This window comes from Erpetoichthys calabaricus, chromosome 6 (assembly GCF_900747795.2).
Source record: "Erpetoichthys calabaricus chromosome 6, fErpCal1.3, whole genome shotgun sequence".
NCBI lineage: Eukaryota > Metazoa > Chordata > Cladistia > Polypteriformes > Polypteridae > Erpetoichthys > Erpetoichthys calabaricus.
The window spans coordinates 207,484,208-207,500,059 of record NC_041399.2 but is presented as its reverse complement, the minus strand read 5'-3'; the positions used below and the strand labels follow the sequence as shown (position 1 = coordinate 207,500,059).

The window sequence follows — 15,852 nt, the reverse complement described above, 5'->3', positions numbered from 1 at the left end:
AAAGTTACTGTAAATGCAATCCTCATTCTGCACTGACATGCCGAAAGGGGGCACAACGCCATTCCAGTGCCCAAGAGGCATGGCACAGGCCACAAGCTCTTTCTTGTATCTGCACCCTGGCTCAGGTTGCTTTTCCCACAGTCACAGTGACAATAGCAAGGCCATCAGAGCTGTCACTTTCAGAGCCTGTTTATCTTACTGGCAACACTTTATATCCACTAAGAGGATTTAGAAAAAAAAATCCATGAGAGCGCTCCATGTCATCCGACACCATCAAGGCTGCTTAATTATTTACACTCTCCTTAGTGTGACAGCACTCGGACCACCGATAATCTCTTCAATTAGGTAACAGCTCTAAGGAATTGCCAGAAATTTATGGGAGAAATGAAACGTTCTCTTTTAGATTCTATTCAGATTGTGACATTAAGTAAGAGAGGCGGCTTTCTTATTATTGGTAGCTCAGCTATTTCTCTTTAAAAACAGATGCTGCTGCACTGTAACACTGATAAGACAACATCTGCGGACTTACATTGAGGTCTCTGAAGTACTCATTATAGTCCAAGGCGTATCCCACGACAAAACAGTCTGGAATTTCAAAGCCAACATCTGAAAATTAGAACAGAAAAAATACATAATGCATTAGCAACTAAAGGCAAAGCAATAGGAGACATCCATCTGTTATCAAACCTACTTAGACTTTTAGCTCATTAGAACAATATGGAAAAAAGGAAAACATTCAGCCAAATCCAATTCATCTAATTTCTCCAAAATAGTCATTTTTTTTTTTAAATTCACAGGGAATCACAGAGAATCGGATCCCACCACAGGAGCAGTGGGCACAAGACGGGACCCAACTCTGGATGGGGGGCACCAGTGTATCACAGGGTGTGTTCACATGAACTAATTGAGAGTCGCCAATTTACCTCACCTGCATGTCTGTGGGACACAGGAGGAAAAACCACAAAGGAAAATCTGCAAAGAAATGTGAGAACGTGCAAACCTCACTGTGACAAAGACCAGATTGGAGATCAAACCTAGAACTCTGGCCGTTATGAATATGAAGGGTGAGGCCTTCCAAAATGGCCCACCCCAAGGGCTGACCCCTGGAGATGGGAGGCCTAAAAGCCAGACTAAGCCTCAAAATGGAGATTGAGCTTTTAAATTAACAAAAAAAAAGCACAGAGCCTCAGAAAGCCTTGAAGTATTGAACTCAATGGAAGGAACATCGTTAAAAACAAAAAGGATGTTTATTAACATTAAAAGCAAACAAAGTCAAAAACACAATCCATAAGAAAATTCAAAGTTCCAAACCAAACCTTATTTGTAACATACAAAGTATACATATAGTACAACATATAGTGAAATCCAGAGCAGAAAAGGTTGAAAGGCGAAACTAAAAATTCGAGAAATCACAAATAGCACAATGCTTACAAAACTACCAAACACTAGTGGAGATTAGAATGAACCGCACTGGACTTCAATTCCCAGATTGACTTTATACGGCTGGGAAAGGCCCCTTAATGGTGATTGACAGGTGGCCCTGCCTCTTGGAGATCCACACCCCCCTCCAAAGTACAACAAACACAAGAAAATCGAAAGACACACATTGATACTACATGATAAACTAACAGAATAAAAATAATACATAATACACAATCAAACAAATAAAAATGAACTGAACATCATAAAAAAAATGACTGATAATGAAAAAAAGACCAAAGATGATAAAAAGAGGGACTTTAAACAGGGTCACTCTACCGAGACTGCCCTGCTTTCAGAGCACAAATGCTCTCCGAACTGCTTGAGCTGCTTCTCTCTCTCCTCTGTCCTGAATCCTTCTGACCTTTAATCAGATTGTGACACCATTAACCACTCTTTATTTATCTCTTCCCTATGATAAAAAGTCTGCTTTGGACTTGTTCAAATCCTACCTTTATGAACGCATCTTTTGTATCTCCTGATTGAAAGTCTTGTATTCTCCCCAGGCACTCTCCACAGGTTTGCCTGAAGGATCAGTGCTTAGGCCCACATCACCTTCTCTCTAGATTTACACCCTTAGGTAATGTTATTTCTTCTCATGGCTTCTCCTACCACCTCTGTGCTGATGATGCACAGATCTTACATTCATTTTCCTCTCACAACCCACATATTTCAGGCCAGCTCTCCAGTTGTCTGTCTACCATCTTATCCTAGATGAATGAATGCTCATCACCTGTACTTTTGTATTATTGTGATATTCCCCTCTATACTTACCCTTTACCTGTTTTCTTCAGGGATAAGTGTACTCATCAGGTTCTTCACTGGGTTAGTCTACTGTCGCACCTTAAGATTAACAGACACATACACAGATATACGCGCACACACACACACACACACACACACACACACACACACACACACAGACTCTAACCACAAAAGTGCCATATCAATGACACGCCACTCTCTGGCACTCTATAGACTTACTTATCTTCGGCATGAACAACGTATAATGTCTTAAGATATATCTCAGACCTAAATGTTACATTTGGTCTCCAAGAATACATACACTGCTCAAAAAAATTAAAGGAAAACTTTGAAAAAACATCAGATCTCAATGAGAAAAGAAATCCTGCTGGCTATCTCTACTGATATGGATTGGGTAATGTGTTTGGAATGAAAGGATGCCACATCGTTTGAGATGAAGATGATCAACCTACAGAGGGCTGAATTTAAAGACACCCCGAAAATCAAATTGAAAAAATGATGCGGCAGACACGTGAGTAAATTTTGTTTGCAGCAACTCCAAATCATACTCAGTAGTTTATATGCCCCCCGAAACCCCCCCTCCCCAAGTGCTTGTATGCATGCCTAATTAGACGACGGATGGTGTCCTGGGGGATCTCCTCCCAGATCTGGACCAGGGCATCACTGAGCTCCTGGACAGTCTGAGGTATAACCTGGCGGCCTTGGATGGAGCAAAACATAATGTCACACCCAGAAGTGTTCTATTGGATTGAGGTCAGGCGAGTGAGCGTGGGGGCCAGTCAATGGTATCAATTCTTTCATCCTCCAGGAACTGCCCGCATACTCTCTCCACATGAGGCCAGGCATTGTCGTGCACCAGGAGGAACTCAGGACCCACTGCACCAGCACAGGGTCTGACAATGGGTCCAAGGATTTCATCCCGATACCTAATGACAGTCAAGGTGCCATTGTCTAGCCCGTACAGGTCTGTGCATCCCTCCATGGATATGCCTCCCCAGACCATCACTGACCCACCACCAAACTGGTCACGCTGGACGATGTTACAGGCAGCATAACTGTCTCCACGGCTTCTCCAGACCCTTTCGCATCTGTCACTTGTGCTCATGGTTCACCTACTCTCATCTGTGAAAAGGACAGTGTGCCAGTGGTGGACCTGCCAATTCTGGTATTCTATGGCAAATGACAATTGAGCTCCATGGTGCCGGGCAGTGAGCACAAGGCCCACTACAGGACGTCGGGCCCTCAGGCCACCCTCATGAAGTCTGTTTCCGATTGTTTGTTCAGAGACATTCACACCAGTGGCCTTCCTGCTGGAGGTCATTTTGTAGGCTCTGGCAGTGCTAATCCTGTTCCTCCTTGCCCAAAGGAGGAGATACCGGGCAGTCCTGCTGATGGGTTAAGGACCTTCTACGAGGGGCCCTGTCCAGCTCTCCTAGAGTAACTGCCTGTCTCCTGGAATCTCCTTCATGCCTTTGAGACTGTGCTGGGAGACAATGGCACGTATTGATGTGCCATCCTGGAGAAGTTGGACTACCTGTGCCACCTCTGTAGGGTCCAGGTATCGCCTCATGCTACCAGTAGTGACACTGACTGTAGCCAAATGCAAAACTAGTGAAAAAACAGATGAGGAGGGAAAAATGTTAGTGGCCTCCACCTGTTAAATCATTCATTCCTGTTTTGGGGGTTGTCTCATTGTTGCCCTTCTAGTGCACCAAAGCAGCTGAACCTGATTAACAAGCCCCTCTGCTACTTAACTGACCAGATCAATAGCACAGAAGTTTCACTGACTTGATGCTATACTCGGATTAAAAAGTGTTCCTTTAATTTTTTTGACAGTATATATTCCAACATACAAAGACTCGACATCCTTGGCTATAGGCCATTTATCAACCAATGAATGTCTTACTTTAATATACTGTTCAGTATTAGACAGAGCTCTTTGTCCTTAGCCTGGTAAACCTCGCAGTTTGGATCACAGGGAATTTCCTTACTGCTCCAGGTGCTCTAAATATTTACCTTATTACTTCAATCACTCTAGACATGAAGACAAAGTAACATGGTATTCATTAAATGAATAATAATAAAACCAAATAGAACAAGAAATACCAACAGGAAATAAGATCGATAGCAAAGTCTAGATATAGATAGTCTTTAAAAAAAGCTTACCAAGAATTATAGATGTCAAAGATGAATGCCCCAGGGAGGCGATGATTTAGCAATCAATATATAAATGAAATGGTCACATGTCGCTCACCCTCTTCTGATATCACTCTGTCTTCAACATTTGTTCTTTTTCTGACATTGCCTTTCAGACGAGGCATATTTATCATAAGATTCCAAGTGGAATGTCTTTCTTTCCCAGGCTGTAATCCAAAATTATTAATTCTTAGTCCCAAGAATCTCATTCTGTTTGCAGGTTATAAAGTAATCGGATATGGCTTGAAGCATCAGCATGTCTTCCTTTCCCAGGCTGTAAACCAACTTAGTAGTTCTTAGTCCCAAGAATCTCCTTCTGTTTGCAGGTTATAAAGTAATCAATACTGCTTGAAGCATCTCCTGGATTGCTGCTCCGTTTAAACAGATGTTACTGTGATTGATACTGGTACAATTCAGGAAAACAAGATGCTTTGGTGTTCTTCCTTTTTTAAGTATTAAATTTATCCTGTCCACTTAAGCAAAATATTTCCTTTAAAGTGATACAATTTGTTAACACTCCTTGCAAGATTAACTTCATTTTAGTTTGTGTGAGCAAAAAATAAAATATAACATTTAAAATCCACAACACAACAACTTTGCGTCCTTCAGATTTGTCTCTAAGCATTGCTCTTGAAGATGTCTCCCTTTCACCATCAGTCAAGGTCAGGAATTTTGGTGTGACTCTGGACTCCTCACTTTCGTTCATTGAATACATTTCTTCAATGACCCAATCATGTGGTTTCTTTCTTTATAATATTTAAAGGATTTGACCCACCTGACTAATTTCCTATTGAGCTCCTCTGAATAAAGGCCAAGTTGGACTATAGACCAATCAGTATAATAGGACAGAGGGCCATCTGTTAACTGATTATCAGTGTGGTTCTGATGAACATTATTTGAATTGATTTAAGGTTAACATTAGCACCATCTAGTGGCGATATTCAGCATTTTTTCTACTTAAGGAGTAGCCTGTCTTTGGTTAATGATGTCATCAAAGCTGAGCTTCACACACAGAACAGACACAGAGAGCACGTTTGTCTCGCTCATTTAACTTTAAATGTTCAGCTCGTTTTGGCTTCTGAAGGCACTGATGGTACGTAGAAAAGTTTTATGAATGTTTATTTATATAGATGCACAGTTGAGAACCTGTCAAAGTATTTAAAGTTATATAGAGAAATGCTTAAGATAAAATGTTTCTATTGTTACGGCAGCTTTCATCATATTTAAAAGAGTAATTGCAAGCAGATCTTTTCAGACATTCTTACTAGCTGCGGTGGAATATGTACAGAGAATGTTTGCTATTTATTTAAAGGTTAATTATTTTTTATATATTTGTAAAGAATTAGCAATTCTGTCACTAAGTGTATCTTGTGAGTTTGCATCTAAAGATTACTCACATCATTCTGTGTTTATGATACCCTATTCTAACTGGCTTCAGTCGAACAAAGCAAACGAGAAACTATTGTCTGCGTGGTCATTGGAAAAGGAATTTATCTGACTGTCGACTCAAGCAGGGCACTTGAGGCAGAGGACAGGACAACCAGGTTGTGTTAATAGTATTTTGCCAACATTCACATGTGTACTCTACCTATACTTTGAGCGCATAGTCTATAATACATGGAAAAATGTAACTTTTTCTCCTGCCCTTACTGGTACTCTCTATAATTGTAGATGTAAATGAAACTGACGTATTTAACTTAACAACAATCACAGCCATCCCTGACAGTGTGGTAAGAGTGTAGGATTTGGAGCATTCTGTTATGGTCTACACAAAAAAGAGTCTAAAAGGGAAAGTACTCTCACTTCACGATCCTACCATGACAAACTTTTCGATCTTATTGTTTTCAGTTTGTTATAATTTACTCTTAGAATCTGACAATCGATCACACATCTTTTTGTCATCATTCTTTAGGATTATTCTGTTGATCTCCGCCTCTTAAAATTAAAATCTAATTGACAGGGTTTTGGTCTCATCACCGCCACAGGCAGAACTGTCAGTAGGGAATTTTTGAAACACAATCTCTTCATCTGTGTATTTGCATTGTTGAGCACATATTGATTTTGTGTTCCTGATTATTTGACCTCGAGTGTGTTTTGCCTGTTCCCATTTTCAGCTCTAATTTATTTATTAATCCATTTTGCTCTTTAGGAGCTAGTTGATTGTAGGTACATACTCACACTGTCTATGTAGGTTTGTGAGTGTGACAATAAGACCTTTGTTTGAACCTTATTTGAGATTTTAATGCCTAATAATTTTTTTGTGTTTACCGTCCCTTTCCCTGTAACACCTCTGATGATTCAGCGCCATATTTTTTGTGTCTTTTTCTTGTTTTATTTTTTGTGCGTCAGCTGCTGCCTGCTCATATCGTGACATCTCAATTGATCAGGATCATCTCTAACCACCACTAAGTTATAGTTTTTGCTGAATGGCCGTTCACACACACATGTTTCTGTAATATTTTTATACTTGCATATTTTTTTTATCCCCCCCCCCCCCTAGAAAATATGAAATTGCTTCAGTACTTACAATTGGGAGAATATCCTCCACCACTAGGAGCTCTCTTCACTAACAAGCTGGAATAAAAAAAATGTAGCATTAGTATTTCCTATTACTCGATCACTACACTTTTTTACACATTTTGCTGCATTTCATCCTTATGCTAAAATCATTTAAACTCACTTTTCCCCTCACAAAACAACATTCAATACCCAAGAATAAAAAATCAAAAACAGGATTTCAAAATATTTTGCAAATTTATTAAATATAAAAAACTATGTGCAACCAGGAAGGAGGCTGCTAGAGAGGGAAGACCCAGCTCCAGACTGGCCTTAGAGTACTGGCAAGGTGGCACAGCTTAGAATCGGGGAGGGAGATGCCACCATCTGACCTGTCCTGGATCTCAAGTGGAGTGTTTAATGGATGGCCTCTTGTGATTCCAAAGGAATGAAGACACCAGAGACTTAACAGATTGCCAGAACTTAGGTGGGGGAGAAAGTGGGAGTATAGAGGTAAAGTTCATTCTAGGGAGCAAATTCATTTAATAATTGAGAGAGAAAGGCGAGAACAAGAAGAAATGGAGTCTCTGACACCCATCAGAACATGGTGAAAGTTGGCAGCTGCCAGCTCTTGGACCCTGGTGTAGATGTCCAATCCCGGGTATCTGAAAAACACTATCTGGGGAATGAATGAGGGAAATGCAGAGAGATGAGAGGAAGAATTTAATGGAAAAATAACAGATTTAGATGAGTTAGTCTTATAACCAAACACAGCTTCGTAGTTATTAAACAGATCAAGGGCATGGGGAAGATCAGCAGGTTCATTACCAAGGTTGAGAAGAACATCACCTGAACACAATGAAACTTTTTTGGGCATATCTTTAATCAATATGGGACTGGTTGGGGATTACTCCACCCTTCCTCGTTGTTAGTCTTATTTTTTTTCTTCTCCCTATTAGGGGCCTTACGCTCCTGTGTGGTGGGTGCCAGTTTACCCGTCAACTTTTTTTTTTTTTTTTAAATGGCCGTCCCTGGTGGCATACAGTATATCTGCGCTGGGGTGATTGGGGAGGGTTAAGGGGTTGGTTTTGTTCATTTATATCCCAAAAATCATTTTTTATTGTTGGTTTTCTTTTGCTGTATTCCTTTTTTATTTTATCAATGAAATTTTAATCATAAAAAGTAAAAAAAATAAAATAAACCAAAATACCAACTTGACACAAATATTCAGACCCTTTTGTCCTGGCTCAGCAGGAAACAGATAATTTTTTTGAGCTGAACCAAGAGATGTGTGCAAAAGCCAAGCCAAAACAAAAATAAAATATAAACAAAGTGGCTGAAATCCCGACAAGAGTCAAGAATCAAAGTCAAAAAACAGGCAAGAAGTCAAAACCAGGCAAGACACAAAGATCAATAACAAAGACAGTGCCATTTTTTTTTGTTTTGTGTTTAAAGGATTTAAATTCACTAAAGCTTGGTGCAATCGCTGACCTTTTATCCCGTCGTGCCGTTGAAGTTGAGGAAATGTACGACGTGACCCTAATGACAGTTATGCAAAATGCTCGGCAACACAGAAAAAGCAACAGGACCCTAAAAGTCAGCCCTGATCATGACACTCTTACTCATAAACTTTATTGAAGCCTCTTTGGCATGGATTCCAGCCTGGAGTCACTTTACATCTGATATGCCACCTGGATTTGGGGATTTTCTACCTTTCTCCGCAGATCCTCTCAAGCATGGTCACAGATGGTGACCATCAGTGGACAGCTGTATCTCTCTCTAAAGATGTTTGATTGTGTTTAACTCCATGCTCTGGCTGGGCCATTCAAGAACATTCACAGAAATGTCCCTAAGTCACTCCTGTGTTTTCTTTGCTTTGTGATGTTTTCCTGTTGGAAGGTGAATCTTCAGCCCAGAGCACTCTGCAGCAGATTTTTATTAAGGATATCTATGTACTTTGCGCAGTTCAGCTTCCTCTCCACCCTGTCTAGTCTCCCAGTCCCTGAAGCCACTTGCAGCATGATGCTGCCACCACCATGCCCAAGCATTGGAATAGTCCTGCGTGCCTGGTTTCCTCGAGACAGGACACTTAGAACTGAGGTGAAAGAGTACAATCTTGGTTTCATCAGGCCAAAGAATCTGGTTTCTCACAGATGCCTATAGAACTGCTGGGTGTTAGAGCACACACATCTGTAATGTCTGATCTGAGAAAGGTAAGCCACGAAGGTGATTTTTTGGTGGAAAAACTGGGAAATGAAGTATATTTTAGGGGCAAACGAAAACAGGAAAATTGGAAAAAACAAGGTCAAAAGAGTCCTAACACTAACTGAATATCTTTTCCCTAACTATGCCTGAAGTTGACATTGTATTTTTACCAAGAAAATCCAAAGCTTCTCTTGAGGGAAGGCAGTGTGGTGTAATAGTTAAAGCTTTGGACTTCAAACCCTGAGGTTATGGGTTCAAATCCTACTCCTGAAACTTTGTGACTGTCAGCAAGTCACTTGACCTGCCTGTACTCCAATAGTAAAACCAAAAGAAACGTAACCAAATGTTGCGAGTTGCCGTGTATAAAAGTCAGGTCAGGTTGGGCAGCATGCACTGGTAACAGGGTGTTGCCGCACCCACCACATGACACAACAGCTCAGGATCCTGGTTGGCAACTCCCCAGGAAGACCAGTCCAGACCCACACTCCGGAAATGACCATCTATCTATTGCGGCCAGGTGTTACGTGGGCGTCACCTTGGCCTGGATAAAGGTGTCAGCCAAATAAGTAAATTTCTCAACAATAATTTTAGTTTGCTTACTTTACAGGGCAGGACTGAATCTCTTGCTTGTGTCCTGAAGTTTTTCCTGGGGTGATTTCTGCACTGCTACGGTTTTCATTCTCTTAGGATTGCTGCCAGGCCTCGGCGTAATACTTGCACTGTCCCTACTACTTTCCGAGACTCCAGTTTTGCGCGAGCCCTCTTGGCATATCCTTTAGTCGGAAATTTGGAATTTGTTGCATAGAAATAGCAGTACATAATCTCCTCTTTATCTTTAAGTGACCACTGAACTGTATCCAGTCCTCTTAATTTCTTGCTTAAGCTACATTTTTGTGGTCTTTGCGTTTCATTGTGGTGAGGCCAGCAACACTGTCCATCTGGGCTGATGCCACACTGGAGATCTTCTTTTCTTTTCCAGAAGATTTTGCACTATCACTGGCACCATCCCCTACCCTAGTGCAGAGGCAGGTGTTGTGCACCTTTTTATCCTGGGTGACGTGTGGCCAGTTGGGTTCCTTTCCATATTATAATAGTAGTTTCACCTTGATGAGGTTCGATATAGGTCTTCTACAGTGATGCCCACTACATGAAGGTACTCATCAAAGCCTGAGTAGTTACAAAGGTTACTTTTTGACTTCTTTCTCCTTTCTTCTCCTCTTTATTATATTCCTTCCAGGCTTCTGGGTTAAAGCTTCCCTTGGGATTAATGTTTCAACAATGGTTTGGTTTGATCATTTTCTGCACAGGAGTGAACCTCACTCGAGTCCATAAGCGTGCTCATTTTTCTGGAGTGGTTTTTGCACTGCTACTGTTGTTATTCTCTTAGATTTGCTGCCAGGCCTCAGGATGTGAGGAGCATGCTGGGCTGGTAGAGATCACGCGACTGGTAATGGGTGTCATAATCAACAACAATATGGTCAGCCATCTCCAGAGAGGTACAAAATGGAGTAACTCACAAGAAAAGCAAACTACAAGTTGGTGACGTGATGATGTCAGTAAAAGTGAAAATTTATAATAACTCAGACGAACATAGTAAATATACAAAAGTAAGCATATGAGGAATCTACGAGTTCAGATTACATTACAACAACATGCTCCATGGCCAGAGGGACTGTCAACTCAGAAGACGCCTCTTCTGGTAAAAAAGGAATAAACATTGGAACACAAGACTCTGGTAAATGAAAATACATAAGTAGGCAAATAAACCCTTTGAAAAATAACACAAACAAGGGCAGCTGGGATGCTGCAGAAGATACTGTGACTACATGATGATGAGCTCCTTTCATCTTGAAGTTCAGGTCCTGTTCAGAGAAACAAGGACAACGAGGAAAATGGACGAGACTACAAATGGGACAGCACTAGTTGCTACATGAGTCTTGACACCTGATGGACTGCCTGTGGTAAATAGAGGTCTGCGGCTATTTGGTGGTTTAAATAAATAATAATAATTTGCATCTTCGTGTGGGGGCATGGTAGCGTGGCGAGAGTGGTTCCCATGCCTGATGCGGGTGCAGATGGCCCTGCACTTAGTACACAGGAGTAGGATCACCTGCGACCCTAATTGATGCTGGGAGCTGCTGATTGCCACAGTTGTGCCACATCCCAATTTTAAAAGGGAAGCGTAAGTGCGCGAGGGAGAAGAATCAAGAAAGAAAAAGGAAAGACGGAGGTTAAAGGGAGACAGAAAGAGAAGGCAGGAGGCGGAGGGAGCTGGTGCGAGTGAACTGAACGGAGCAGGCTTGAGGGAGAGAAGGCAGGCATGCTGGGAAGGAGAGACCATTGAGCGGAGCGAGAGGCTGACACCCGGGGGCTGAAGGAGTGATGACTCTGGCTGAGCAACACTGGGAGCCAGAGCGATGTGTACTAAATGGAGCGACTCACCGTAGAATACCAGGAAGGCAGTAAGGATCGAGGAGGCTTGGGAGGAGAGCTCTAGCGTGAGTGCCATGGCCGTTGGGGTCCCAAGCCTAGGTCCGGAGAGGGAGCCTTACCATAGCCATGGGGCGGCAGGGACCCGGACCTGCGGAAAGGTCAGCTGTGTTTGTTAGTAGGGTGACTCCTCTGCTGCAAGGCCTGTATGGGATAAGCAGGGGAGCTGCCAATTAAAAGGCGGCACTGGGCTTTTTAGTAAAGACAGTTTCCAGTCAGTTGATTTTAACTTCATTTTAATGGATTTCTATTTATTTGATTATATCTTAACCTCTATGGATCACTTCGAATTTATGGATTATTTATTTATTGAATTTTTTTTTTGTAACACTTCACTTTGGGCACTTGTTTAATGGATTTTGTTTTATTAAAAAAGACTTTTCACCATCCTCTTGCTTGGTGTGTTTGTCCTCATCTGCTCAGCTCATCTGGTTACGTTATTGATGGTGTCGGGTTCAAGAGACTCCCAAAAATGAAGAGGGGGCAAGGAGCCGACCCGCGCCATCACACTGCCAAGGTGCACATGAGAGAACAACCCCAAAAGTGCCCCCTTCTCCCCTCCAGCACATTCTCTCCGCTTATGACCGTGTACTCACCTTGCCACCTTCACCATTTTGGGCTTGAATTGTTCCACATGATTGAGAAGGGTTTTCATGGTCTTGCCTGTATTGACAATGGCCTGCAAAAGATGCAAAATGTTTTAAACCATAATTTTAGACTATACTGTAAATTCAAGCTGACATTTTAGGAGTCACAAAGAAGGTCTTATTTTTCTGATTTCCATTGTTTTAATTTTCTGAGGTGTTTCGTAAAATATTTGTTTAGCTAGAATTTTTAGAACCCAATTATTCTTGATCTGATTGTAGTTTGCTTCCAGAAAGCGTTATTGTAAAGTTGAATATTTTTTACAGTCAGTTCCACGATGCCATTTTGTTTATTGCAGGCGTCGGGCGCTGCTACTTTGTGAAGCGTTACTGCAAGTTGCTATGGAAATTACGCAACTGTGACATCACAAGGTTGTAGGCACTTCCTATCTATCTAAGTCTGCAGTAAAATAACAGAAGAATAGCGAGTGTTTATTTAGTTAGTGCTCCTCGTAAATGACTTCTGATCTATGATTTTTCCACTATGATTATGGTCAGTTTTTGATCCTGGTTCAACAAAAGTATTTGACTTAAAAATTTTTGATTTGTTTTTCCTGGTTCACATCTCCTCTTCATGTTTTTTATTTAAAAATTTTCTTTCACCTTCCCTATGTCAGAACAGTTATGATTTATCCTCGGAAGAAGCAAGGACAGACCACAAAGCACTTTCAAAAAGGACCACTAGATAAGAGTAGTTGATTTGAGGCTAAGCTCATTACCAGTCAAGTCAAGTTGGGGAGCATGCACTAGTACAGTGCGTTGCCGCACCCACTACATGATGAAACAACTCAGGATCCCGGTTGGCAATCCCCCAGGCAGACACGCGGCCCAGTCACACCTTCTGGAAATGACACTCTATCTGCCGCAGCCAGGTGTTACGTTGGCGACCTCTTGGCCTGGTCCAGCCACTCGGGTCCCCAACAATGAGGATCTTACAAGCTGGATCACCCTAAGGGAAACGCGCCACATGGCCTTAACTGACACTCCCTCACAATGCAGGTAACGTGCCTCATTCGAGACTCCATGAGCAACAAAAAGTCAAACCAATGGTACCCAAAGATTTTCCGGAGAGACACAATACCAAAGGAGTCCAGCCTTCATCTCAGGTCACTGGATAGCGTCCATGTCTTGCAACCACATAGCAAGACAGGATGCACCAGGACTCTAAAGACTTGGACCTTCATCCTTTTGCAGATATCGGGAGTGCCACACACCCCTTTTTCCAGCGACCTCATGACCCCCCATGCCCTTCCAATCTGTCTACTGACTTCATAGGAAGAGTCACCAGAGACATGAATATCTCTGCCAAGGTAAGTAAACCTCTCGACAAGGTCGACACTCTCTCCGCAGACAGACACACTGCTGATGGCTGTGCCCAAGAGGTCATTAAAGGCCTGGATGTTGGTTTTTATCAGGGCCCTCACAAGCCCAGACACTCAGACTCCTTGCTCAGTCTGTTGAGCACCCCAATCTGAGCCTCCATTGACTCTGCGAAGATCACAGCATCGTCGGCTAAGTCAAAATCCGTGAATCTTTCTTCACCAACAGATGCCCTACAGCCACTGGACCCCACGACCATGTCCAACACCCAGTCCATGCAAGCATTGAACAGCCTCAGGGCTCTGTCCTCGGTCCTCTGCTTTTCTGTATTTATATGCTTCCCCTTGGCCATATTATCCGTAGTTATGGATTGGGTTATCATTTTTATGCAGATGATACTCAGCTCTACTTCAATGTTAAAAGTGGAACTTCATCAGAGCTTTCTCAGCTCACAACCTGCCTTAGTGAAATTAAAACCTGGATGGAGCAGAACTCTTTAAAATTAAATTGCAATAAAACTGAACTCCTGCAAATTGGGACTAAAATGCAACTTAATAAAATGAGCTCCTTCCCAGTCCATCTTGGCAGTGATCTCATCAGACCTGCCTCTACTGTAAAAAATCTTGGTGTCATTTTTGACTCCTCCCTCACTTATTCCGCCCACATAAATCACATTAAGAAACTTTCTTACTTTCACCTCCGTAACATATCCCGTGTTCGCTCCTTCCTCTCCTTCTCTAATGCTGAGAAACTTGTCCATGCTTTTATCACATCCCGCATCGATTATTGTAATTCCCTACTGGCAGGTGCCCCTTCTAATCTTATATCACAGCTCCAGCTTATTCAAAACTCAGCTGCAAGAGTCCTTACTCGAACCAGCAGCAGCGAGCACATCACACCCATCCTGCTCCGCCTTCACTGGCTCCCTGTGTCCTACAGAATCGAATATAAAATCCTACTAATAACCTACAAAGCTTTAAATAACCTCGCGCCAAACTACATCAGTGACCTTCTCCATCACTATGTGCCTGCCCGCCCACTAAGGTCCTCTGATTCTGGTAATCTTGTTGTGCCCGTCACTAATCTACACTCCATGGGTGACAGGGCCTTCAGCTGTATAGCGCCCAGACTCTGGAATGACCTACCAAAATTAATCAGGTCAGCTGACTCCATGAATTCTTTTAAAAAACAACTCAAAACTCATCTGTTCAGGAAGGCTTTTAGCTCTACTTGACTTTATTACCTTTCTCTCAGTTTACTTCTCTGTCAAGATGCTCATGTAACCTGTGTGTGTGTGCGAGACCATCAATTATGTTGTCTGTTTTTTTTTTCAGAATTTACTGTCTTAATCTTCTTTGTTTATTTATCTGGTTTGTACAATGCTATATACTGTATATTCTGCCGTTCTTTGTTTATTCTGTAAGTGCCTTGAGCATGGGAAAGGCGCTATATAAATAAAATGTATTATTATTATTATTATTATTAGCGTAGGAGCAGAAAAGACCACTGACAAACCCCAGAATCAACTGGGAGAAACACAGAGGTTCTGCCTCCACTCTGCACAGCACTCACAGTACCAGTGTACAGGCCGGCCATGATATCCAGCAACCTCGAGGGGATCCCGCGAACACTCAGGATGTTCGATCAAGAGTCGAACACTTTATGAAAATCGACAAAGGCTGCAAAGAAACTCTGACTATATTTGCGTTTGCGCTCCATGAGAACCCTCAGTGCCAGGATGTGGTCGATGGTAGACTTCTTAGGCGTAAAACCAGACTGTTCCGGTCAATCACGGATCCTATTGAGGACGACTCTAGCAAGGACCTTACCCGGCACAGAGAGCAGTGTTATCCCCCTGTAGTTGCTGCAATCCAGGTGATCACCCTTCCCTTTCCAGATAAGGATGACAAGTCCCGTTTTCCAGTCAGTTGGGATGATGCCAGTCTCCCAAATGGAAGCAAAGATTGCTCGCAATGCCAGGAGGACAGCCTTACCACCAGCCTGGAGAAGTTCTCCCCGGATACCACAAATCCCTGCAGCCTTTCCTCCCCTCAGCTGGTTCACCACCTGTGCAATCTCAGTGAGACTGGGTGGTTCACAGCTAATTGGAGGATCAGCCTCAAGGACCGCGGACCCAGAGATATCCAACGTCCTAGCTGGAAGATCAGCTTTGAACAACTGCTCAAAGTAGCCAGCCCAGCAGGTCACAACTGCAGTGTTATCCATAAGGACCGTTCCATCAACCGCCCTTACTGCG

The 15,852-nt window shown here is 42.4% G+C and overlaps 1 protein-coding gene across 1 annotated transcript in view; it reads right to left on the bottom strand.

Annotated features, from left to right (window-relative positions):
- Positions 1–15,852, bottom strand: part of LOC114653836 (hypoxanthine-guanine phosphoribosyltransferase-like) — a 72,436-nt gene that overhangs the window by 20,066 nt on the left and 36,518 nt on the right. The window contains exons 6-8 of the mRNA XM_028804386.2: positions 12,228–12,310; positions 6,968–7,014; positions 530–606 (exon numbers count right to left, since the gene is read on the bottom strand). Coding sequence (XP_028660219.1) covers positions 530–606; positions 6,968–7,014; positions 12,228–12,310 — 207 coding nt within the window. The remainder of the gene's footprint in view (positions 1–529; positions 607–6,967; positions 7,015–12,227; positions 12,311–15,852) is intronic.